This window comes from Lagenorhynchus albirostris, chromosome 3 (assembly GCF_949774975.1).
Source record: "Lagenorhynchus albirostris chromosome 3, mLagAlb1.1, whole genome shotgun sequence".
Taxonomy (NCBI): Eukaryota; Metazoa; Chordata; class Mammalia; order Artiodactyla; family Delphinidae; genus Lagenorhynchus; species Lagenorhynchus albirostris.
Genome location: NC_083097.1, coordinates 32,036,767 through 32,061,855, shown reverse-complemented (window position 1 = coordinate 32,061,855; position 25,089 = coordinate 32,036,767). Strand labels below are relative to the sequence as shown.

The 25,089-nt window shown below is 35.6% G+C and overlaps 1 protein-coding gene across 1 annotated transcript in view; it reads left to right on the top strand.

The window, feature by feature from the left end:
* Window positions 1-25,089, top strand: part of RICTOR (RPTOR independent companion of MTOR complex 2) — a 131,466-nt gene that overhangs the window by 75,389 nt on the left and 30,988 nt on the right. The window contains exons 10-25 of the mRNA XM_060146980.1: window positions 1,817-1,884; window positions 10,090-10,172; window positions 11,247-11,334; window positions 12,064-12,154; window positions 12,267-12,333; window positions 12,480-12,560; window positions 14,446-14,546; window positions 16,416-16,581; window positions 16,878-16,979; window positions 17,102-17,148; window positions 18,675-18,810; window positions 19,208-19,407; window positions 19,704-19,830; window positions 20,227-20,391; window positions 20,564-20,640; window positions 21,096-21,174. Coding sequence (XP_060002963.1) covers window positions 1,817-1,884; window positions 10,090-10,172; window positions 11,247-11,334; window positions 12,064-12,154; window positions 12,267-12,333; window positions 12,480-12,560; window positions 14,446-14,546; window positions 16,416-16,581; window positions 16,878-16,979; window positions 17,102-17,148; window positions 18,675-18,810; window positions 19,208-19,407; window positions 19,704-19,830; window positions 20,227-20,391; window positions 20,564-20,640; window positions 21,096-21,174 — 1,678 coding nt within the window. The remainder of the gene's footprint in view (window positions 1-1,816; window positions 1,885-10,089; window positions 10,173-11,246; window positions 11,335-12,063; window positions 12,155-12,266; window positions 12,334-12,479; window positions 12,561-14,445; window positions 14,547-16,415; window positions 16,582-16,877; window positions 16,980-17,101; window positions 17,149-18,674; window positions 18,811-19,207; window positions 19,408-19,703; window positions 19,831-20,226; window positions 20,392-20,563; window positions 20,641-21,095; window positions 21,175-25,089) is intronic.

Below are 25,089 nucleotides of genomic sequence, written 5' to 3'. Positions count from 1 at the left end.
CCTTGCTATTGTACAACTGAAGTTCCTGTTTTCTTGCTGACTGTCAACTGGGGCCTACTCTCAGCTTCTAATGGCCACCCTCTTTTCCTGGCACATGGTACTCTCCATCTTCAAACACAGCAGGAATTCCTTGAATCTTTGTGCTTTGAATCTCTCTGACTTTTTCTTCTGCTTCCAGCTAGAGAAAGCTCTCCAGTTCGATCAAGCCTACCAGATGATCTCCGTATCTTAAGGTCTGCCGGGCTATATAACATAAACATAATCACAGTCATGGCAATGATATCATATTCACAGGGATCCAGGGATTAAGACCTAGAATCTTGAGAGGATAGGGGCATTTTTAGAATTCTGCCTACCAGAATAAGCAAGAGACGAACCTGGATATTTTTTAGAGTTGAGGAGTGGGGAGTACATTCCACCAAAATCCTTTCTTTTCTGTTTGGTTCGATACTTTGCTTTCCTTAAGTTTCTGGAGTATGGGCAGTTTCTGGAGCATGAGTACATTATAGCTAGGGAATAAGGAAATGGGTGTTTTTTTTTGTTTGTTTGTTTGTTTTTACAATACTACTAATTTATCAAATAGGTTAGAGATTGGATTACCAGGCAAACAGTATAAGTATGTCACAAACATTTTTAAGAGAAGGAGCACCAAAAGCTTAATCACACAGTTGTCTGATTCTCATTTCTTCCACCAACCCCCCTCCCCGTTTTAGTTTCTGTTATAGTGTCATGTTGATTAGTACCACAGAGCTTAGTGTGGTTGGTTTGTATGTGTGGGGGATGTTTTTAACTTTCATTTCTCTTTTGTAAACTATCTGCTTGCTTACCATTCTTCAATTTGATTTTCTGTCATTGTTCTTCATCCCTTCTGTTTTTTTCTTTCCCAGTTCTCTGGATTTCTGTATTCTCACAACTGTTAAGAACTTTAACATTAGGGAAGTAAAAAAGATGGCACAGAAAAAAAAATGGACTGTTTACAGGGTAGAGATGGTTGAGGTGGCATAAATAAAGAGTACAAGGTTGCTATTAAGTATTAAAACTGGCCGTAGACCATATATGGAATATGTTTAACAATGTAAGTAATACTGTTGGTTAATTAATTGTCATAAACTATTACATAGAAGGGAACAAGTGAGATGATTGGATACCAATTATAAAAGAAGAAAGTAGCTGGTAGTAGGCCCCAGCTGACAGAAAGAAAACAGAAACCTCAGTTGTATAACACCAAGGAAGTGAATTCTGCCAACAACCTGAATGAGCTTAAAAATGGATCAATAATAATATCTAGTTATTTAATAATATCTCGGTGAATATCTGAGTTGTTGAGCTTGCTTGGTAGAAATGCTCAAATAAATTTGGGACAAGATTTTTGAAGTAAAGAGAATACATGTCGTAAAAGTAAGAGGTTTATGTGGTAATTTTCCTTGCTAAGGGGCAGTATTTTGACAGAGATGCTTATTAAGCAGGCTGGTGTTGTCTCTAATGCTCAGTTAAAGGTGTTAATGAGCTACCTAAGAATAGTTTTCAGAAAGAGCGGAAAAGAAGAACTCAGTGGGAAAGCGGAATTTATAATTTGTTTTAAAAGATGTTGTGAATTTTAAATGGGGGGACGCGTGATCAGTACATAACTGGGTAATTTGCTTTGAGGTAGATCTGATCTTTATTTTCTTTTAATATATTGTTGAATTTCCTATGTAAATATTTAAATGTTAAGTAATGATAGCTCTTATTCTGATATAGTGGTAGGAAAAACTCACTTTTTATTTTAACATTTAATTTCTTTGACACCCCCCCGCCCCCCCACCTCACCCAACAGAGAAGACAGAGAAGCAAGGTTTCTAGCAAGTAAAATGGGAATCATAGCAACATTCCGGTCATGGGCAGGTAAGTTCCTCTGTGCTGCTTTATAACATCCAATAAGAAAAGCTTGGCTATTTTTTCAAATGTTAAATTATTATTGTAGCATCTGCTTTAGATGTTAACCTAGTCTTTCTTTATATGTTATCATTAGAACCAAGAGGGGTTTGTACACAAGTCTTAAAATTGACCATTTGTAAGTCAATATGCTAATGATAACCTGGGCATTAAAATAAACTTAAACAAGATCTATACCAAAACAAATTTTTAAGAGTGTTAGTTGAATATGTAACTAAAGTTTGTTCCTAAAAATGTAATGTAGAATGTCATAAATACCAAATAAGCAAGATAGGCCATTAGTAATCCCAAATTACATTCTTTTTCATTATGGTTTATTACAGGATGTTGAATATAGTTCCCTCTACTATATAGTAGGACCTTGTTGTTTATTTTATATATAGTAGTGTGTATCTGTAAATCCCAAACTCCTAATTTATCACTCCCCCACTCCCTTTCCCCTTTGATAACCATAAGTTTGTTTTCCCTGTCTGTGAGTCTGTTTCTGTTTCACAAATAAGTCCATTTGTATCATATTTTAGATTCCACATATAAGTGATATTGTATGGTATTTGTCTTTCTGTCTGACTTACTTCACTTAGTATGATGATAATCTCTAGGTCCATCATGTTGCTGCATATGGCATTATTTCATTCTTTTTATGGCTGAGTAATATTTCATTGTGTGTGTGTGTGTGTGTGTGTGTGTGTATCTCACATCTTTATCCATTCATCTGTTGATGGACATTTAGATTGCTTCCATGTCTTGGCTATTGTAAATAGTGCTTCAGTGAACATTGGGGTGCATGTATCTTTTATTTATTTATTTAAATTTATTTATTTTCATGTTTTCTTTTTTTTGAATTTTATTTTATTTTTTTATATAGCAGGTTCTTATTAGTTATCTGTTTTATACATATTAGTGTATATATGTCAGTCCCTCTCACAATTCATCCCCTCCCCGCCCCACTTTTCCCCCCTTGGTATCCGTACGTTTGTTCTCTACATCTGTGTCTCTATTTCTGCCTTGCAAACTAGTTCATCTGTACCATTTTTCTAGATTCCACATATATGCGTTAATATACAATGTTTGTTTTTCTCTTTCTGACTTACTTCACTCTGTATGACAGTCTGCATGTATCTTTTCAAATTAGAGTTTTCTCTGGTTATATATCCAGGCATGGGATTGCAGGATCATGTGGTAACTCTACTTTTAGTTTTTAAAAAAACCTCCATACTGTTTTCCATAATGGCTGCACCAATTTACATTCCCACCAACAGTGTAGGAGGGTTCCTATTTCTCCACAACCTCTCCAGCATTTATTATTTGTAGACTTTTTAATGATGGCCATTCTGACTGGTGTGGGGTGATACCTCATTGTAGTTTTGATTTGCATTTCTCTAATAATTAGTGATGTTGAGCATCTTTTCATGTGCCTATTGGCCATCTGTATGTCTTCTTGGGAGAAATGTCTATTTAGGTCTTCTGTCCATTTTTTGATTGGGTTGCTTGTTTTTTTGTTATGAGTTGTATGAGCTGTTTGTATATTTTAGAAATTAATCCCTTGTTGGTTGCCTAATTTGCAAATATTTTCTCCCACTCCATAGGTTGTCTTTTCATTTTGTTTATGGTTTCCTTTGCTGTGCAAAAGCTTATAAGTTTCATTAGGTCCCATTTGTTTATTTTTGCTTTTCTTTTTTTAAAATTTTTATTGGAGAATAGTTGATTTACAGTATTGCATTAGTTTCAGGTGTACAGCAAAGTGAATCAGCTATACATATATCCACTTTTTTTTTTTTTTTTTTTTTTTTGCGGTACACGGGCCTCTCACTATTGTGGCCTCTCCTGTTGCGGAGCACAGGCTCCGGACACGCAGGCTCAGCGACTATGGCTCACGGGCCCAGCCGCTCCGCGGCATGTGGGATCTTCCCGGACCGGGGCACGAACCCGTGTCCCCTGCATCGGCAGGCGGACTCTCAACCACTGCGCCACCAGTGAAGCCCTTTTTTTTTTAAGATTCTTTTCCCATGTAGGCAATTACAGAGTATTGAGTAGAATTCCCTCTGCTATATGGCAGATTATTATTAGTTATGTATTTTATATGTAGTTGTGTGTATATGTCAGTCCCAATCTCCCAGTTTATCCCTGCCCCACTCTTATCCCCTTGTAACCATAAGTTTGTTTCCTACATCCATGACTCTACTTCTGTTTTTGTAAGTTCATGTGTAACCCCCTTTTTTTCCTAGATTCCACATATAAGCGATATCATATATTTGTCTGTGTCTGACTTACTTCACTCAGTATGATAATCTGGATTCATCCCTGTTGCTGCAAATGGCATTACTTTGTTCTTTTTTTATTGCCGGTAATATTCCACTGTATATATGTACCATGTTTCCTTTATCCATTCCTCTGTTGTTGGACATTTAGGTTGCTTCCATGTTCTGCCTATTGGAAATAGTGCTGCAGTGAACATTGGGGTGCATTCCTTTACACTAACAATGAAAGATCAGAAAGAGAAATTAAGGAAACAATCCCATTTACCATCGCAACATAAAGAATAAAATACCTAAGAATAAACCTACTTAAAGAGGCAAAAGACCTGTACTCAGAAAACTAAGATATTGATGAAAGAAATGAAAGGTGACACAAACACATGGGAAGATATACCATGTTCTTGGATTGGAAGAATCAATATTGTGAAAATAACTATACTCCCCAAAGCAATCTACAGATTCAGTGCAATCCCTATCAGATTACCAATGACATTTTTCATGTAACTAGAACACAAAATCCATACGAAAACATAAAAGACCTGAATAGCCAAAGCAATCTTGAGAAAGAAAAATGGAGCTGGAGGAGTCAGGCTCCCTGACTTCATACTATACTACAAAGCTACAGTCATCAAAACAGTATGGGACTGGCATAAGAACAGAAATATAGATCAATGGAACAGGATAGAAAGCCCAGAAATAAACCCACTCACCTATGGTCAATTAATCTATGACAAAGGAGGCAAGAATATACAATGGAGACAAGACAGTCTCTTCAGTAAGTGGTGCTGGGAAAACTGGACAGCTACATGTAAAAGAATGAAATTAGAACACTCCCTAACACTCCCAAATGGATTAAAGACTTAAATGTAATGCTGGACACTATAAAACTCTTAGAGGAAAACATAGGCAGAACACTCTTTGACATAAATCACAGCAAGATCTTTTTTGATCCACCTCCTAGAGTAATGAAAATAAAAACAAAAATAAATGCGATCTAATTAAACTTAAAAGTGCACAGCAAAGGAAACCATAAACAAAACAAAAAGACAGTCCTCAGAATGGGGGAAGATATTTGCAAATGAAGCAACCGACAAGGGATTAATCTCCAAAATATATAAACAGCTCATGCAGTTCAGTATCAGAAAACCAGATAACCCAATCAGAAAATGGGCAAAAGATCTAAATAGACATTTCTCCAAAGAAGGCATACAGATGACCAAAAAGCACATGAAAAGATGCTCAATATCACTAATTATTGGAGAAATGCAAATCAGAACTACAGTGAGGTATCACCTCACACTGATCAGAATAGCCCTCATTAAAAAGTCTACAAATAGGGCTTCCCTGGTGGCGCAGTGGCTAGGAGTCCTCCTGCCAGTGCAGGGGACACGGGTTCGGGCCCTGGTCCAGGAGGATCCCACATGCCACAGAGCAACTGAGCCCGTGCGCCACAGCTACTGAGCCTGCGCTCTAGAGCCCGCGAGCCACGACTCCTGAAGCCTGCGCGCCTGGAGCCAGTGCTCTGCAACTAGAGAGGCCACCGCGATGAGAAGCCCTTGCACCGCAACGCAGAGCAGCCCCCGCTCGCCACAACTAGAGAAGGCCCGCGCGCAGCAATGAAGACCCAACGCAGCCAAAAATAAATAAAATTAATAAATAAAATTAAAAAAAAAGTCTACAAATAATAAAGGCTAGAGAGGGTGTGGAGAAAAGGGAACCCTCTTGCACTGTTGGTGGGAATGTAAATTGGTACAGCCACTGTGGAGAATGGTATGGAGGTTCCTTAAAAAACTAAAAATAGAACTACCATATGACCCAGCAATCCCACTACTGGGCATATACCCGGAGAAAACCATATTTTTGCTTTTATTTCTATTGCCTAGTAGTCCAATATTTCTTGAAAAGAGGGATTATACATGTTTTACCTTTCCATGGAATAAAAAGCAAACATTTTTCTTAAAATAATACCAGCACTAAATGTGTTATTTTGTATTAATGATTACCTCTTCTTTTTTAAAAAAAATGTATTATTTAATTTTTGGCTGCATTGTCTTCGTTGCTGCATGCAGGTTTTCTCTAGTTGTGGCGAGCAGGGGCTACTCTTTGTTGTAGTGCACGGGCTTCTCATTGCGGTGGCTTCTCTTGTTGCAGAGCACGGGCTCTAGGCGCACAGGCCTCAGTAGTTGTGGCACGTGGGCTCAGTAGTTGTGGCTTGTGTGCTGTAGAGTGCAGGCTCAGTAGTTGTGGTGCATGGGCTTAGTTGCTACGCAGTGTGGGGGATCTTCCCAGACCAGGGCTCGAACCCGTGTCCCCTGCTTTGGCAGGTGGATTCTTAACCACTTCGCCACAAGGGAAGCCAACCTTTTCCTTCTTGACTTTGCAGAATAATTTAAGGGATAGCATACAAAGGAGTATAGCAATAAATAGAACAGGAAAATTTACTTGAACATTTCTGTATACTTAAGTAACCAGTTAACATCTTTTCCATAAAAATGACTATCCCAGCCATAGACTATCCCAGCCCTAGCCAATATATGTACAAGGACTTCCTCTGGCCTCTCACATGTTGGTAAAAATCCCAACCTTGCTATACCTCATGACTGCCTTTTTCGCCTTATCCTAATGGACAACCTAGGATTCTATGAGGGCTCAACCATCACACATCGTTTTTTATACTTTACTAGCCTCCACACACTCTTTCAACATAGAAAACCAACACAGTCCTCCTGCCAAGGTTAACTGTCAGTGCCCTTGCCTTAGAAATCACGTATAACTTTATTTTCTGTAGCTACAGCTACCGTCCTTCACCATTCTTCAGCTTCCTTGCCGTTAAAGTGGTTTCTTTCTTCCTCCCAAGAATGAATTCTGTCCAACTCTGACCACCAGTACAGCCTAGCTACAGTCTTCTCATTCTCCCTACTGTAGACTCTGCTCTCCAGTCACTGTACCTCTAATCTCTGCCAGTCTCTTGTTTCTCTTAAACGTTTTTCTGCTGTGCTTCAGTTTGTCCTAGAGTCCTTTAATGCACTGATCCATCATTAGAAACTTAAAAGGTTGGAGTGTTCTTCCCTTCTATTGAAGTAAGAACTGGAATATTATTCAAGTTAGAATTCTGAAAACATTTTCTCACAAAAATAATTTCCTTAATAGTATTAGATTCTGTGATACTGTGTTTGGGTTAAATGAGCTTTTGTATGTTTGTAATGTTATTTCTATCATATATTTCAAAATCCAAAAAACTGACTGAAAAATGAACTTTTAGAACACAGTTTCTTCTTGAGTTGCAGGAGCCTGTTTTCCCTATTAGTGCAGACTATGATTGCAGATTATTATCTTAATCTATAATCTCTCAAATTACTGTCAGACATCAAAGTTTGAGAAACACTATTTTGGTATTTTAAGTAAGTCTGTCTGTTATGTTTTAATTTGAATTTTGAACCTAAGTGCAAAGAGAAGATACATATTATTCATAAATATAAATATATGTGCTTAAGTAGAAGTAACAGGGAACTTCAGAATCCTATATGACTTTTTAAAAATGTTTTCCTTTACTTTTAAAAAATGTTTTCCCTAACATTTTATTATCAAAAATTTCAACTATACAGAAAAATTATACAGTGAACACCATATACTCCTACCACTTAGATTTTGCTCTATTTGCTTTATTACATATCTACCCATCTGCCTAGTCCTCTGAGAATTCATCAGTCCTCATGTTATTCTAATGCATTTTAAAGAAGTTGCAAAATTAAGTTCTCCTGATTCCTAAACACTTCAGCATGCACATTATTACCTAAAGTTCACTATTTGTTCAGGGTTCTTATTTGGTTATTTTTGTTTGTTTCTGAGGTTTTTTTGGGGGGGGGCACTTTGAGGTAAAATTTACCCCTTACAGTGAAATGCACAAATCTTGAGTCTGCAATTTGATGAGTTTTGACAAATGCTTATACCTGTGTATCCAAACTCTTTTTAGGATATAGAACATTACCATCATTGCAGAAAGTTCTCTCATGTCCCTTCCTAGTTAATCCCTGACCCCACTCCTGTAAGAAGCAACCACTGCTCTGTTTATTTTTTATCACAAATCATTTTTGCCTGTTCTGAAACTTCATTTAAGTGGAATCATAGTATATGTATACTTTTGTGTGTAGGCTTTTTTCACTCAACTTAATGATTCTGATTTCACTCAGCATAATGCTACTGATTCATGTTGTATATATCAATAATATGTTCCTTTTTATTGCTGAGTAGTATTCCACTGGGTAAATATATCACTGTGTTTTTAGCCTTCCTCCTGTTAGTGAATACCTGACCTGTTTACAGTTTTTTTTGTTTTTTTTTTTGTTTTTTTTTTTGTGGTACATGGGCTTCTCACTGTTGTGGCCTCTCCCATTGCGGAGCACAGGCTCCAGACGCGCAGGCTCAGCGGGCATGGCTCATGGGCCCAGCTGCTCCGTGGCATGTGGGATCTTCCCGGACCGGGGCACGAACCCGTCTCCCCTGCATCGGCAGGCGGACTCTCAACAACTGCGCCACCAGGGAAGCCCCTGTTTCCAGTTTTGATCATTCTAAATAGAGCTACTATGAGCGGCATTGTAAAATTTTTTTTCAGATGTAAGCTTTGTTTCCTTTTGGGTAAATACCAGATAGAATTGCTGAGTCACAGGGTGGATATATGGGTTTTTTTTGGCTGTGTTGGGTCTTCGTTGCTGCACGCGGGCTTTCTCTAGTTGAGCAGGGGCTACTCTTCTTTGCAGTGCGCGGGCTTCTCATTGCAGTGGCTTCTCTTGTTGCAGGGCACAGGCTCTAGGTGCATGGGCTTCATTAGTTGCAGCATGCAGACTTAGTAGTTGCAGCGCTCAGGCTTCAGTAGTTGCGGTGCGTGGGCTCAGTAGTTGTGACGCAGGCTCTAGGGTGCGTGGGCTTCAGTAGTTGTGGCACGCGGGCTCAGTAGTTGTGGCACGTGGGCTCAGTAGTTGTGTTGCGGGCTTTAGAACACAGGCTCAGTAGTTGTGGCTCACGGGCTTAGTTGATCCACAGCATGTGGGATCTTCCCATACCAGAGCTCGAACCCCTGTCCCCTGCATTGGCAGGCGGATTCTTAACCACTGTACCACCAGGGAAGTCCCAATATATGTTTAGTTGTATGAGAAACTGCAAGACTTTTTCTCAAAATACTGAAGCACTATTTTATACTCCTATCATGTAGGTATGTGAGTTCCAGTTGCTCTACATCCTTGCCAGCATCTGGTGTTATCCGTTTTTAATTTCAGCCACTCTAGTGGGTGTGTGACAGTATCTTATTTTGACTGTAATTTGCATTTCCCCAGTGACTAATGATATTGAACACTTTTGTGTTTATTGGCTACTTACTGATACATATCTTCTTTTGTGACATGGTGTTAATATGTTTAAAATTGTTTGAGTAAATTCTCTCACTTAATATTTTGATCCATTCAGTTTATTTGAAGTCTGTTGGTTATACTCGTCTGTGCATTCGTTAAGTTTGAGACTTAAACTTTTAAAAGGCAAATGCCAAGCAAAGTTTATCAGTTCAGGTTGAGAAAGTGTTAAATAAGCAAGACATTGTCTTATTCTCTCCAATATCCCTGAGAATCGCTCATCAGCAAATGGGAATAATAGGCAGTCAGATTCATGAAACCTTTTTGGGTATGAAACAAATAGAAGAAGTAATTTAAAGGATAAAATTATTGATAACCTCTAATTAGTTGGCAAATTCAGAGAATGTTTGAAATATACTATCAATTATGATAATCAAATAGTGTAATAGTGTAATTTAGCATGGAAAAATGTCACATTTTGTATTATGGATACATTACTATAGAAAATTTTTTTGAAATTCAAATCAGTTATTTTTTTTTCTTTTTATCTTTTTTAGGTATTATTAATTTATGTAAGCCTGGAAATTCTGGGATTCAGTCTCTAATTGGAGTCCTTTGCATTCCAAATATGGAAATAAGGGTAGGTAAAAGTTATGATTGTTTCATTCATGGAGTTTTAGTGGAGGAAATTAATTGGAAAAAGTTTATTTCAGGTAATGCTTTTTCCTCATGAATTGTTAATCTGTATCACAGAGCATTTTAAAAATACATGAATGAATATTTACTACTTAGTTGAACCCTAAGAATATAATATGAATCATTTGAAACACTGCTGTTGTTAGGAAGTAGGGCTGTATTAAAATTAGATTAAAAATATGAAATTAATTATGCTTTATTCAATAAAAAGTGCAAACAATACACAGGGGCATTCTCATTGTAAAAGGTTCAAGCAATATAGAAAAATATACTTAAAAAGTAAATATAGTATTTATGCAACTTATGCCTTCTAACTTGTGTTTTTATATGTTATGAGTAGTGGTTCTGATTAAAATTGGGGTATTTATATCCTTTTTTTAGACATAGTCCTAAGTTATTAGTGTATAGGAATTGTATTAAACAACTAAAACAAATTGAAATTAGAGGAAAAAAATGAACTGTTCATGTGGTTCTTCCTTTTCCTCTTTAATGTTTTTGTTTTAATTTTGTTCAAAGGGACAAAATTTGCCCCTTTGTTTCTTATTGTTAGTAGTAAATATTAGCTAGAGGTGCCTTGCTTAAAATGTGAACTAAAAATAAAAGCATTTAGACCATGGAAGGATGTAATTATAGATGGAAAGGTTCCAATTCAGTTGACTTCTTACTCAGCAAATGGTGAAAGAACATGGTCCTTTGAGTCTGGCCGACTAAGGTTTGACTCCTTTTTTTATTATTTATAGCTCCATGACCTTGGGCAAATTATTTTTAACCTTTAAATGTATTTCTTCATGTGTACAGTGGGGATAATAAAAGATTTATTGACAAGATTACATCATGTATATGTAGTAAGCATTCAGTAGTTATCTCTTCGGTAATATAGGCCTGATAATGGTAGTTTTCTAAAATACAGTAGTTCTGTTTTTATCGATTTTTTAATCTGTGAATAGGACATTTAAAAAATTGCAAACAAAGGTTTATTCCATAAAAACAAATGAACTGTATTTATTTGTACTTGCAGCGAGGTCTCCTTGAAGTGCTTTATGATATATTTCGTCTTCCTCTACCTGTTGTGACTGAAGAGTTCATAGAAGCACTGCTCAGTGTAGGTAAGTATTGAAGTGCATTCACTACTCATATATTGTAATTTTTTAAATGGATTATCTAATGGAGACAGAGTTCCTCAAAGGAAAAATACTGAACTAAATATCATTTTCTTACTGCATATTTGTGGCCTGAAATTAATATAAAAATAAAATCTCAGATAAATTTCTAAAAAGAAATTTAAATTTCTTCTCCATCACCCTAGCTTCTGAAACGAGCAGTGAAATTAATAGAAGGATGGACTAAGAAAGGAAGAGAGGAGTTAATAAGAAACCTTTTGTGATTCTCACAGTGGATTATTTGATTCTTGTTATTTTATTTTAGCCCAAATGACTCTGAGTCCCTCAGTGAAGGAAGTTAAATCTGTGTTCATTTACATAAATCGTTTTTTTCTGTATGCCTTCTTGAGTCTTTTTTTTTGCGTTACGCGGGCCTCTCACTGTTGTGGCCTCTCCTGTTGCGGAGCACAGGCTCCGGACGCTCAGGCTCAGCGGCCATGGCTCACGGGCCAAGCCGCTCTGTGGCATGTAGGATCTTCCCGGACTGGGGCACGAACCTGTGTCCCCTGCATCAGCAGGCGGACTCTCAACCACTGCGCCACCAGGGAAGCCCTCTTTTTTTTTTTTTTAATGAACGTTTAAGAAAATTATTTGTAGCCTGCTTAGCTGATGGTTATTTGAAGTGTTTCATTGGTATATTATTTTCTTCTAACTATCTAAATTTAACTATTTTAGATCCAGGTAGATTCCAAGACAGTTGGAGGCTTTCAGATGGTTTTGTAGCAGCTGAGGCAAAAACTATTCTTCCTCATCGTGCCAGATCCAGGTAGACTTTAGATATAGAAATAGTTCACATTTATTACAATTACTATTTTTATGTTAAATTTTGTGGTGTATGGAACAATATTTAAATTTTTCTGTGCCATGCTTATTTCCAGGCCAGACCTCATGGATAATTATTTGGCACTGATACTATCAGCATTTATTCGTAATGGGCTTTTAGAGGTAAGAGTTATAAACCTTATTTTATTCTATTTTATTTATTTTATTTTCTCTAACAGAATTCTTTCAGAGCAACAAACATATATGATGCATAATTGTATTCATATATAATATTTTGCAACTATGATATTTTCTTCTTATTTTCAAAGGGTTTGGTTGAGGTGATAACAAACAGCGATGACCATATCTCAGTTAGAGCTACCATCCTTTTAGGAGAGCTTTTACATATGGTAAGTTTAACAACTTCTGATTATGTTTCATACTATTAATGTTTTAATTTATGAAACAGGCTATTTTAACGATTTACTTTGCTTTATCTCAAAAAAATAAGTTTACATTTATTTGAATGTTTATCTTTGCATTACAAAGAACCCTTGATACTTTGTATCTTATATATATGGGCTAGTTTTTTAAATGGAACAAATATAAAAAATACAGAGAACTGACTATTGCCTTTTTATACTCACTTTTGATGCTGACATTTTGAGTCCTAAAAGTCTTTCTCTTAGAATGACTTCCTACCTAAAAAGCATGAAATTACAAAACTATAGGTATTACTTCAGTCAGCTAAATAGAATTGATATATAATAGTCAGTGCCTGAATTTTAGAAAACTTTGTGGAAAAAAATCTAAACATAACTGCCTCATTAGAACACATTACTTCTCTGTAAACTTGTAGGTTTAGGTTTAGAAGGTGGGAATCTGTTTTTCTGGCCACGATTTTATGACATCAGTAACTTCTGGAAACAAGGAGCTAGCAAAGTAATCTGATCATTCTCTACTCCCAGCAGATCAAGCAGTGAGGGTACTCTGATTATTTGCAAATTAGAAATTTATATTTCTGTCACCAATTAGTTAATAAACACTAAATAAAAAGAACCACTTTAAACTCATTAAGTAAACTTATGGCAAATCTTTTAAAATTATGTTATGGTTTATTATTGGCAGAATATTTTTTGTTTTTGTAGTTGTTTTTGGTCCCCTCCATCACCAGGGTTTTTTTTCTACATAGCAGTTGGGCTTGTGAGTGAGCAAAAGAGAATTAAACAGAGTTTAATGATAACTGTCTTGTTTATCAGTGAATTATTTAGCCACTTGCTCTGTTTTCCTTCAGTCTGTCTATGAGATAATTAAGTAATATTGCAGAATCTCAGGTGTGATTATTTTTATTTTAATTAAGATATCATTTCTGTAAGGCTATCAATATCTAGAATTATTTGCCTTTATGTGAAGGAATCTCTTTAATAAATTTCATCCATTCCCTTCCCCCATACACCAGAATTCTGTGATTCCCTTGAAATATAAAAGCTAGTCATTTTGAGTATAGCAGTGTTAGTTCATTGCTTGTTATTCTTATATCTTCTGGCTTCCACATTTAATTAATTTATCTTTATTGGTAGAAAGCAGATTGGGTGGTAGGACTTCATTTGGAAAGCAGAAGACAGGTTTCTTATTTAAAGATTGTTGGAATATGAGACAAACCTGTTTTGAGAAGGTGGTTTTTAAACCAAAGAAGTCAACTCATAAGTTATGATATTGCATCCAGCATTTTAAATGCTACTTTTTTTTTTTTTTTTTTTTGCGGTACACGGGCCTCTCACTGCTGTGGCCTCTCCCGTTGCGGAGCACAGGCTCCGGACGCACAGGCTCAGCGGCCATGGCTCACGGGCCCAGCCGCTCCGTGGCATGTGGGATCTTCCCGGACCGGGGCATGAACCCTTGTCCCCTGCATCGGCAGGCGGACTCTCAACCACTGCGCCGCCAGGGAAGCCCTAAATGCTACTTTTAACATAACATTATAACACTGGATCCAAGTTTTGACATATAGTCCTTTTAGATTATTTAAGAAGTGAGTTTAATTGGGTACCACTTAAAATTATAATTTAATGTTATAATAAAGGATGTATGAAATTTAGAGTTCTATTAACATAACATGAGCCTGTATCTTTATATTTGTGATAGCTCATCCTTGTTGAAAGTAGATGAGATAAAAGTTAGCTATAAGTATATATTAGAAAATGAATAATTCATGAGTAAAACCTTTTAGCATTATATCTGTGGATAATCTGTAACATAAAATAATCAATTTTTCAAAAATATTATGGTTCATTTTAGGCAAACACAATTCTTCCTCATTCACATAGCCATCATTTGCACTGCCTGCCAACCCTAATGAATATGGCTGCATCCTTTGATATCCCTAAGGAAAAGAGACTGTAAGTATCAGAGCTCTAGCAAAGCTTGTGCCTGTATATTTAATACCCACTTAGATGACCTTATCTTCTTTATAAGGAAGTAGTATATATAGGTTATGCCTGGGAATTATTTAGGGAAGCCTTTGGATAAGAGGAAAATTAACAGTTTTTAAAAATAATTTGTATTTTAGGCTACAGAGTATTTTAGTTTAGTAAAATCAACCTTTTCTAGCATGTTTCTGGACAAGGACGTAAACTTTCTACCAGATCAGTAAAAATATTGGGATTGAGAGTTTTTTGGACTGTTTTATGTTTTGAGCAACAGTTCAGTCTCTTTTTCAATGTCTGAATTATTTCAAATTACAGCACAAAGACTAACAGTGTATTCTTTTGTATGTGTGGTTAAAAATGTTGGAAAAAGAAAGTTGGAATTTATATATTTAGGCTTCATTATTTTTTTTGTAATGTTTTGAAATGTAGTTCATTAGCTATTCAGAACTAGGAATTTTTGTTAAGTTATAATACATTTCTCAAAAGTTTAGTTAGCTTTATTAATTCAAAAGTACACATAAGGGCCTCACTATAAATAATACTTTTTTTATTAGCTTTAAATCTGTCAGTGAAAATACTACTATTTAACAGACTGAAGTTGTATTATAAACGGAGGGCATTACGGACCATCAGTTCTGACTCTTAAGCTAACATCGGTAGTGGTGGCATTCAACTTTTATTTTAGTAGTTTCTTGATGGGAAAATGTACTTTCCCAAAGCCTGGTAGACCTGAACTCTCTGGGTCAGATTATGGCCATGGTATTTAGTGTTCATCAGGAATTCAAATTTACCTTCAAAATTCCAGTAATAATCTAAGAATGATTTTTTTAGCTCGGTAAGCTGTTTACTGATAAGTACTTGCTAATCTGGACACATCCTAAGGTTTTTAAATTTTAAATCTGATTTGTATTTACCAGAATTTCTTAAGTTGAGACTTGATCGCTACCAAATTCTAGAAAACTGTATTTTATGCACCACAAAAAGGGAATTTAAAATAATTTCTAGGGACTTCCTGGTGGCACAGTGGTTAAGAATCCACCTGCCAATGCAGGAGACATGCAGGGTTCGATCCCTGGTCCGGGAAGATCCCACATGTCACAGAGCAACTAAGCCCATGCACTTCGACTACTGAGCCTGCGCTCTAGAGCCCAGAAGCCACAACTACTCAGCCCGCATGCTGCAACTACTGAAGCCCGTGCACTTAGAGCCCGTGCTCCGCAACAAGGGAAGCCACAGCAGTAAGAGGCCTGTGCACCGTAATGAGCAGTAGCCCTCACTCGCCGCAACTAGAGAATGCCCGTGCACAGCAACGAAGACCCAACACAGCCAAAATAAATAAATAATTAATTTTCAAAATAAAATAATTTTTAAAAGGATCCCATTTACAGTTGCAGATTAGTGGGGAAAATAGAGACTGTTCAGTTGATAATGGAATCATTGGTTATCCAACCTCATATCATAAACAAAAATCAATTTCATATGGATTAAGGACTTAAATGTGAAAAGCAGAGTTTTAAAACTTTAATAAGAAAGTAAGGTCACTAGGTCCTGACCTTGAGGAAGGAGTTCTTAAAACTAACATACCAAAAGTACCCACCACCATAGAAGAAAAGATTAGTAAGTATGTTTCGTTGAATCTAAATAATTAGTGTTTCTTCATACAAATCAGCAGTGTTCTTGTTTTTTTCTTTGTGGTTCCAAATTTGGTTAAATAATTTACTTTTTAGTAACACTCTCTAGCATGGATTTATGTAAGTTTTAATAGAATAATTTACCAAAGTGGTCTCTTTAAAATTACGCTAGCCTTGTATTAATTGTACTAATTTTTTTTCTCATTAGGCGAGCCAGTGCAGCCTTGAACTGTTTAAAACGCTTCCATGAAATGAAGAAACGAGGACCTAAGCCTTATAGCCTTCATTTAGATCACATTATTCAGAAAGCAGTTGCAACACACCAGAAACGGGATCAATATCTCCGAGTTCAGAAAGATATATTTGTTCTTAAGGTACTGATGAGAAGATGCAATTTTCAATTTAATTTCCTAATTCTTAACCACTGTATTTTAGTAGGCATACATGCTTGAGTTTGCAGTTTTATTCATGCATATGGATTTTCAGAAGGCTTCTAAGTTTTATAATGACTAGGCAGTGGAGCTGTGTTTTTATAACTTTTTCAAGTTAGAAAATCTTGATAATCTTCCTTAAATGAAAAACCTTCCATTTTGTTTTTAATATTTGAAGTTAGTTTTTTGACGTGAGGCCATTTGTCTTAATTTTTCATATTACTTTCTGGTGATTTTAGGATACAGAGGAAGCTCTTTTAATGAACCTTAGAGATAGCCAAGTCCTTCAACATAAAGAGAATCTTGAATGGAATTGGAATCTTATAGGGACCATTCTTAAGGTATGATAGGATACTTCTTGGTAATGGCTTGATTGTTTTCATTTTCTTATTCATTGTACTTCATCATAATTATATGTTTAGGAATTGATAAATACATAATATAACGTATTATGTTTTTCTAGTGGCCAAATGTAAATCTAAGAAACTATAAAGATGAACAGTTGCACAGGTATGTAAGAACTGTTTTGCATTTAAAGAACTTAGATTTGAATTATATTATGCCTGATACCTACTAAAAGTAATAATTGATGTTTTAAAGATACATACATACATTTTAATAGTTGGTATTCAGTAGGTACATATATATTTTTTTATACATAGTTTGTATTTTACAACCAAAAAGCATCAGCGAATTCTTTTTCTGGTTATTTACATTCTGGTTTTAGTTTTGGAACAAATGAAATACTTGAGATTAAAGTTTCTCAAATCGAGGAATATCAGCCATGTACTTATCTTAGCCCTAATGTATGAGAATGACATAAGGGCATAGTGTTTCCCTTTCAAAATGATGGCCATTTAAAATATTCCAATTCTACTTTCTTTTGAATCTGACTTTGAAGGGTTATTCATTCTTGTTCGTTTTTACACTCCTTGTAGCCAACCACACCTTCCATAAAACATGCTAATGTTTATGGCATATACAGTACTTCAGGGTATTGTGCTCTTTTCTAGTACCCCATGCATTTTTACTCCTTCTGAGTTTAGACTAACCAACCACCAGTGTTGATCTCATTGGATAAGAGGGGCTTTACTTCATGTTTTTGAGAAGTTCATATCATTGACATTATAATTGATTGTATTCATCTACTCAGTGATATTTAACTTAATATCTGTATTAAGTTTTGAGAAATATATAGAACATAAGAATTACATTGGGGTAAAGAAGCATAGCACTAACTTTTCAGACTCCTTGAGAACAGAGGTGAAGTCTCATTCAACTTTGTTTCTCCAACTCCTGGATCTGGCACCTTTATTAGATTGGATTGTAGTGCTCGAAATTAAATTGAACTAAATTCCATGGAAGCTTAGAACGTAATGTTGAAAATTATAACATTGAACTATCATCCATTGCTTTATAAATTCAGTTGCTTAAATTTTACCTGGAACTTTTATGGTTGACTTTTTTGCCTAATTGTGAAAAACTGATAAAATCATAGTGTGGTAACATTTGCTTACAATTATCTAGTATAAGATTATTTTATAGAGCCATGGGACAAAGTTCTTGATAAAGTACAGTAGAAAAGAATTTATATATTCTGGATTAAAAGAGAGTTGAAAAGAAAAAAAGACCTGATAGTAAAATAAAATATGTGCATTTCAAAAGAAAAAAAAAAAAGAATGAAAATTTATATCCAGGTGGCTTCCTCATATTTCTCCAACTGTATCTTCTAGCTATGTTATATCTGCATTTTTCCTGCTAGCATCTTTCTTCTCCACTATTTCTGTCAGGCATCTCACCATAAAGTTCTTATTTCACAAAGATATTTTTTATAATGAAGGGGATTTTTTGTTGTTTTTTATGGTTGGTTTGTGTGTGGAATGTACCAAATGTGTTTATTAAATTTCTTGCCATGTAGCTCAATGGTTTAAACCCAAAACATATTCAAAACCTTATTATATCATAAGTTGTGGTTAAGATTCTAAAAGAATTATTTGGTTTATTACTTTGTTGCTGATTTTTTATTTTGATCTTAGGTTTGTACGAAGACTACTTTATTTTTACAAGCCCAGCAGTAAATTATATGCCAATCTGGATCTGGATTTTGCCAAGTCCAAGCAGCTCACAGTTGTGGGTTGCCAGTTTACAGAATTTCTTCTTGAGTCTGAAGAGGTAATAAGCACTTTGTATATTTTCCAGAGTAAATGTTTTTCACTGAATTTGCCCCCTTCCTTTTATTTCTGAAGAGGCATAAGCTATATTTAGAAACGTCGAGAATGAGACCAAACCTAGATTTTTATCCTGACTTAGTCACTAGCTATTTATGTGACTTTGGACAGTTAATTTGCCTTCTAGAAGACCTGGTTTTCTCCTTGTAAGATGGAAAATAATACCATCTCATGCAGCACTGTGTTGAATGGGATTAAAAACAACAGATACTCAGTGATTGATATCTGTTATTAGTAACTTCATCATTATCATTAAATTTTTTGGACTTTATTAGAGTTGATTTTTCTAATTGTAGGCACTAAGTCCTTTTCTAGCAATATCATAATGTATTTGCTTTCAGGATGGGCAAGGATACTTAGAAGATCTAGTAAAGGATATTGTTCAGTGGCTCAATGCCTCGTCTGGCATGAAACCTGAAAGAAGCCTTCAAAATAATGGTTTATTGACTACTCTTAGTCAACACTACTTTTTATTTATTGGAACACTTTCTTGCCACCCTCATGGAGTCAAAATGCTGGAAAAATGCAGTGTATTTCAGTGGTGAGCATTCCTAAATTCTGTTTCAGTATATACCCAAACTATTTTTAATGTGATCAGAAAGGGCATGCTTTTTAGTCTGTGTACCTGTGTTTGGTAAATTTTTATTAAAATACAAAAAAATATTTAATTAGAGCTGTCTTGATGCTCTACTCCGATGCTTTTTTTTAAAATGTGATATTTGTTAAGTGCTTTCTTTTAGAAATGCTTGTTTATTAGGAATTTAAAGATATTTGTTGAATTAATGAATCAATACAGTAATTTCTAGTAACCTTCATTATTTTCAATCCTTATTTTAGTTTACTTAACCTTTGCTCCTTGAAAAACCAAGATCACTTGCTGAAACTGACTGTTTCGAGCTTGGACTATAGCAGAGATGGATTGGCTAGGGTCATACTTTCCAAAATCTTAACAGCAGCTACTGATGTGAGTATAACATAGGCAATAAAACTATATATTTCATAACCAGTTAATTCAGTATTTTATAAATTTTGGCCTAATAAAACTAATTATAAATTCTAAGACTATGGGATGGAATTTTAGTTTACTTTAAAATTTTAGTTCCTCCAAAGAACTCGATATAGTACACATATTTTTATATAAAGGGAAAGAAGCAGCTAGATTGAAACACAAGTATTTTACTTTACTTGGACTAAAAAATATTCATATCAAGGGCTAGACCATCAATTCCAGTCTTTCTGCCCTTTTCAAGTAGCAGAACTGTCCCAAAACAAAGTCGAATAGACCGTCCATAGTGAAGTTTGGGTGGTGGTTTTTTTCTTTCTTTTTTTTTTTTTTTAATGTTCTTATTTATCTTTATAGGCCTGCAGGCTGTATGCAACAAAACATTTAAGAGTATTATTGAGAGCTAATGTTGAATTCTTCAATAATTGGGGAATTGAATTACTAGTGACCCAGCTGCATGATAAAAACAAAACGATTTCTTCTGAAGCTCTTGATATTCTTGATGAAGCATGTGAAGACAAGGTAAAGTTTCATTATTTTATAATAAAACCCTTAGACATGAATTTTTATTAAAACATTCAAATTTGATAGAAAATTATGTGAAATTATAATGTATATAATATAGTGGTTTTAGAAATAGAGAATTTACTATCTTCATGCAGTTATTAATTTGCCTAATAATTATTTCTTTTAGGCCAATCTCCATGCTCTTATTCAGATGAAGCCAGCTTTATCTCACCTTGGGGACAAGGGTTTGCTTCTCCTCCTGAGGTAAATTTGAAGAAAATTTTTCTTATAGTTATGTTTTCTGTTGTGTTCTCTCTGGCAGTGTGTATTAAAGCTGGATTCAAATCTGTAAAGGAAGCACTCTAAAGAGTTTAGCTGTTAACTTCTGAAAGAGGCCTATTTTAGAATATTGGACATCCTTTAATACTGAAACTCTGTCTTTTCATTGTTTTTCTTAATGTTTCTTTTACATTTCCATGTGTCCTCATTCTTTTCATGACATTTTCTTTACTGTGGTTGGATTCATGTGTTTTTGCAAAGATTGTGAAAATTTATTTGTATTTGAAATTACAATGAATAAAAATTGACCTTTTAGTTTTAGGAAGGAGCTGTTCTTAAAGTCTTTTACCTCCTTAAACATATTTTGTTTGAGATGTTTTAGCTCCTTAAACATTTTTTGTGAGACTTAATGTTAAACTATTGCCTGTTTTAATTTACAGATTTCTCTCCATTCCAAAAGGGTTTTCCTATTTGAACGAAAGGGGTTATGTAGCAAAACAGTTGGAAAAGTGGCACAAGGTAACTTGCTATTGAATAAGTTTCAATTTGTATCTTTTTATCTTGGGAAATAGATTGTGAATTTAGAGGATTTTTAAAATATTGTCAGTATTTTGAAACTAAAAAGTTAAATATTTAAACATTCATGTGAAGTCAAGTCTTAAAATTCTGTATAATTATTTGTATTTATATTTGTCCACTTTTTAAACTATAGTTATTTTATAGAGAACTATTGATTTTGTGTAAATTCTGTTGAAATTTTGCTTTCAATTTAATTGATATAATCTATTGGTATCGTTTGTCAACCCTACTTACCATCATTTCTTTTATTCTTGGGTTCCTTTCACACGCCTTTTAAGCTGAAACTAAAACAATTTTCCTAAATGAAGATTAAAAAACAGTTCTACCAAGCAGATATAATCATCTAATTAAACTTCATTTTAAGGTGTACTTTTCATAAATCTGAGAGCAAACTTCTTGCTGTTGTATATAATAGGGAAATCTAGGAAGAAGGGAGTAGTTTGAAGGTATTAGTTAACTTCCTAGCTTTTCTTTAGGTGGTCATCACTGTGACTTCAGTTTCATTTGATGCATTGTAAATTGTCAAAGCATCTTAGAAACTCATGGATTAATCAATCCTAATGTAAATGATTTTCAGATTTTCCATTATTTCAGATCATTATTTATATTGTCTATATTGAACCATGTTTCATAAGATATTCTCATTTTTAAAAAATACTATAGCTATAGTTATAGTTACCAGAGGTGGGGTGTGGGGAGAGAGGGAGTTGGATGAAGGCAGTCAAACGATACAAACTTCCAGTTATAAATAAGTACTAGGAATATAATGTACATAATAAATATAATTAACACAGCTGTATGTTATATATGAAAGTTGTCGAGAGAGTAAATCCTAGGGGTTCTTATCACAAGGGAAAATTTTTTTTTTATTTCTTTAATTTTGTATCTGTATGAGATGATGGATGTTCACTAAACTTATTTTGATGATCCTTTCACAATGTGTGTAAGTCACATCATTATGCTTTACTCCTTAGACTTATACCGTGCTGTATGTCAATTACATCTCAATAAAACTGGAAGAAAAAAAGGGAAAAAAATACTATAACTATAAAGTGTACAACTTCAGGCCTGAAGTCTTTCAGTAATTGGTGAATTAGAAAACTGAAATAAAGATGTGATAGTTTTGAACTTCCCTGGTGGTCCACTGGTTAAGAATCCATCTGCCAATGCAGGGGACATGGGTTCGATCCCTGGTCCGTGAAGAACCCACATGCTGTGGGGCAACTAAGCCCGTGCGCCACAACTACTGAGCCCGCACGCCGCAACTACTGAAGCTTGTGCACTCTGGGGCCTGCGTGCTGCAACTACTGAAGCCTGCATGCCTAGAGCCTATCCTTCTCACCATAATGAGAAGCCCCGCACACTGCAATGAAGAGTAGCCCCTGCTGGCCACAACTAGAGAAGGCCCACGTGCAGCAGTGAAGCTCAGTGCAGCCAAAAAAAAAAAAAAAAAAAGAGATATGATAGTTTTATTTTCTAAATAGAAGATGTTTAAACTAGTTACCGTAATAAGATTGGTCACTTTATTATACAAATTATATTAGGAAATTGTTTAGCAAATCTGGTACAGCACTTTCAGATAGTACGTACAGAATATTAACTGATATAACAAAATCATGTGTCGTGTATAAGGAAACAGAAGAAGGGTTAATGATTCTGCCTTAGGGATGAGCAAAAAAAATGTTAGGCTGAGGAGAGGATGTGATATTTGAAGTGGTCTTGAGGAGTAAATAGTCAAATTGGAAGAAGGATGTTCAAGGATGAGGGGGCAGGATAATAAATCTGTATAGGTTATTGAAACTTCACAGACTTGTGAGGAAAGCCATATTCCAGTGCGGTTGGGGCTAGGATAAGTGGGGTGTGGCAAGATGAGGATGGAATGGTGAATTAGAACTAGATTGAATTAGAATTAGAACTAGGCTTTTATAAGCCACATTATGTCATACTAAGGGATTTCAGTTTTGTAGGAAGTAGGGGGAATCTTTACAAGTGTAAAGAATATTCATAGTCTGAACTATACTTTAGAAAAAGATCACAGTGTAGTAGCAGAAGTATGGTCATCAAGGTAAAGAAATCTAGGAATACTGAGACCAGTTTAGAAGCAAAATTGATAAGAGCATGGACTTCAGTGGTGGTTAGGTTCCATAGTCAGGGACACATTTTCTGGACATTTTTGAAATAAGATGGACAGGATTTGTGAACTGATTGGATGTAATGAATGAGGGGTCCCACTTGACCCTTAAGTTTCTGATTTGAATGACTGAATACATAATGGCTTACCATTAAAAGATTGTGATTACAAAAGGTGTTTGCAGCAATGAGGATAATGAATTTTGAATAAGTTGAACTGGTATTGCCTGTTGTATGGCAAGTGAGAGTATCCAGAAAATATTTGGAAATGTGCATCTGGAGCTCAGATATGAGCTGAAGATAGAAGTTTGGGAGTTGTCAGTGAATAGTAGTAGTTGAAATTTGAATTGAGTGAGATCACCAAGGAAAATGTAAAGAACAAAGAAGTAAAACTGGAAATTGCTCCCTAGAGAACACTCTGCTTTTTTTTTTTTATCTTTATGCTTTCTTTAATATATAACTTTATTTATTTTTAATTTTTGGCTGCATTGGGTCTTCACTGTTGTGTGCAGCTTTTCTCTAGTTGCAGAGAGCGGGGGCTACTTTTCGTTGCAGTGCGCGGGCTTCTCATTGTGGCGGCTTCTCTTGTTGTGGAGCATGGGCTTTAGGTGTGCGGGCTTCAGTAGTCGTGGCACACGGGCTCAGTAGTTGTGGCTTACGGGCTCTAGAGCACAGGCTCAGTAGTTGTGGCGCACAGGCTTAGTTGCTCTGCGGCATGTGGGATCGTCCCAGACCGGGGCTCGAACTCGTGTCAGGCGGATTCTTAACCACTGTGCCACCAGGGAAGCCCGAACACTCTGCCTTCATGAGGGGAATAAAAGGACAGGGACATTGAGGAAAAAATTATCAGCATGGCTTCACTAAAGGATGCTTCAGGAAGGAGAGGTCAGTGGTATATATTCTTGAGAGAGGTCAGGTAAGGTGAACACTAGAAAAAAAGCCTGTTGAAGGTGACCAGTCATTGGTGAATTTTGCTAGAGCAATTTCAGTAACAAGTTATAAACAGATGCTGAATTGCAGTTAGTTAGGCAGTAAATGCGAGATGTAAATATAAAGACAGTATAGTCCACTCTCTCAAATTAGAGAAAGGGAGAAAGGGAGGGGAACTAACTTAGTGATTGCCTACAGTTAAACTTAGTGCCTTTCAAGTATTACCTCACTTAATCCTCACAGCAACCCTGTGAAATGTTTTTGTATTATTTCTATGTTGTGAATGAAAATGTGGAAGCTAAGATGAGTAAACTAATTTATCCTAGGTCACAGAGCATGAAAATAACAGAGCAGGGGCACTTTTTGATTCCAAAGCCCATGCTCTTTCCACTATATTTGATTTCCTCCCAGTAGCTTGCAGCATGCCAAGATGAAGTTGAGACTGTCGCTTTTTCTAGGTAATAAAGCATCCAGGCCTGAATAATATTGAAAATTCACTCATTCAATTTAAAACTTTCATCCCTAGCCCAGGCTTGGTATAGAAATCTGCAATGGAGGGAGGATATGGTTCGTTTCATCACTCTGTTATTTATCTCCTCCCCATTTACCAGGTGCAAATTTGGAGCCTCTTCAGCTTTAGAGCAGGAGGAGGAGGGGGTACAGGGTCATGGACAGTCTTACTCAACTGATGCAACTGTTATCTGGGGTTGTTAGCTTTGAGCGGGGCAGATTTCAGATGTTGATTCTTTTACTCGAGGGTTATGTTCATGAATTCCTTGAAGACCTCATTCTGGG